This window comes from Olea europaea, unplaced genomic scaffold, assembly GCF_002742605.1.
Source record: "Olea europaea var. sylvestris unplaced genomic scaffold, O_europaea_v1 scaffold20202, whole genome shotgun sequence".
NCBI lineage: Eukaryota > Viridiplantae > Streptophyta > Magnoliopsida > Lamiales > Oleaceae > Olea > Olea europaea.
Genome location: NW_019238096.1, coordinates 1 through 1,030, shown reverse-complemented (window position 1 = coordinate 1,030; position 1,030 = coordinate 1). Strand labels below are relative to the sequence as shown.

Here is a 1,030-nt window from a genome sequence, read left to right as displayed (position 1 = left end):
TTTTAGAGCCCTTCACATAAATAGTGTTTTTGCCCGTGCTTTTATTCTTTAATCGGAAGAGGATCCTGGGAATGCATCATGAAATTGGTCAAGATTCCCAACGAGTTACAATATACATACACAAGATTGAGAAATCCATATGAGCTATATTTCTGCATGCGGTCTATAAAGAAAATTTAATCAAATCTAACAAGAATTTCATTTCAGATCATAACAACGCAAGGTTCAAAGGATTATATATTAGCACACTCGAAACTGCCAAAGTAAGTGGACATCCATTAAATTACATCCATCTAGCTAGTAGAAATTTTAAGTACACAGAATAAGTGCCTACGAGAATTACCACCACTCAAATGCTTAAGAAACTAATGACACAAATCCATGTCAAGAGTTCGTATTCTGTACGCACTTACCTAAGAGGTCTTGCAACCAAGGTTAATCACATCTGTCAGTCTTCTTTGCAGCGCAGGAAGAACATTGCATTTGAGACCACTGGCCTGCAAGAATGATTAGTAAGAAAATGTGAATAAAACGTATGAGAAATCAAACCCGATATCAATAACTCCTACAAATTGTATCAGTAAATACCTCACACTGAATTATATGGAAGGACCTTTCATTAGCTTTTTCAGAAGAACAGCTAACAACATTAAGCCCTCTCCCTATTAATTCAGTAAGCACTTTGGAGAGGGGAGACCCTTCCTCTTTGAAGCTGCTGATTAGAATTTCCACACCATCTAAGCAAGGGTTCACTGTGACTAAATCAGGCGAATAACTCGAGGAACTTCCAACATTGGCACTGAGATTGCCTGAATTAGACAACATCTTTAGCTTCTCTCTCTGCAAACCTAGTTTCTTGATATTCTTTTTGGTATCTGTTATGTAATTTACAGCCACTTCCATAAGATCTGATATCGAATTCTTACCCTAAAACACATGAATAAAATGTTACAGGTATCTTTACTGAAAAAACATACAATATTAGCAAAATAACCGTTGTTCCCCGTAAATTTGGGATGTGCTACATTAA

At 36.4% G+C, this 1,030-nt stretch overlaps 1 protein-coding gene across 1 annotated transcript; it reads right to left on the bottom strand.

Annotated features, from left to right (window-relative positions):
* Positions 1 to 201: 201 nt before the first annotated feature.
* Positions 202 to 1,010, bottom strand: LOC111379694. The gene is made up of 2 exons (XM_023003122.1): positions 589 to 1,010; positions 202 to 497 (listed from the first exon to the last, which is right to left on the bottom strand). Exons 1-2 carry the CDS (start codon positions 901 to 903, stop codon positions 414 to 416), a joined length of 399 nt encoding a protein of 132 aa, XP_022858890.1. The 5' UTR covers positions 904 to 1,010; the 3' UTR covers positions 202 to 413.
* Positions 1,011 to 1,030: the final 20 nt, after the last annotated feature.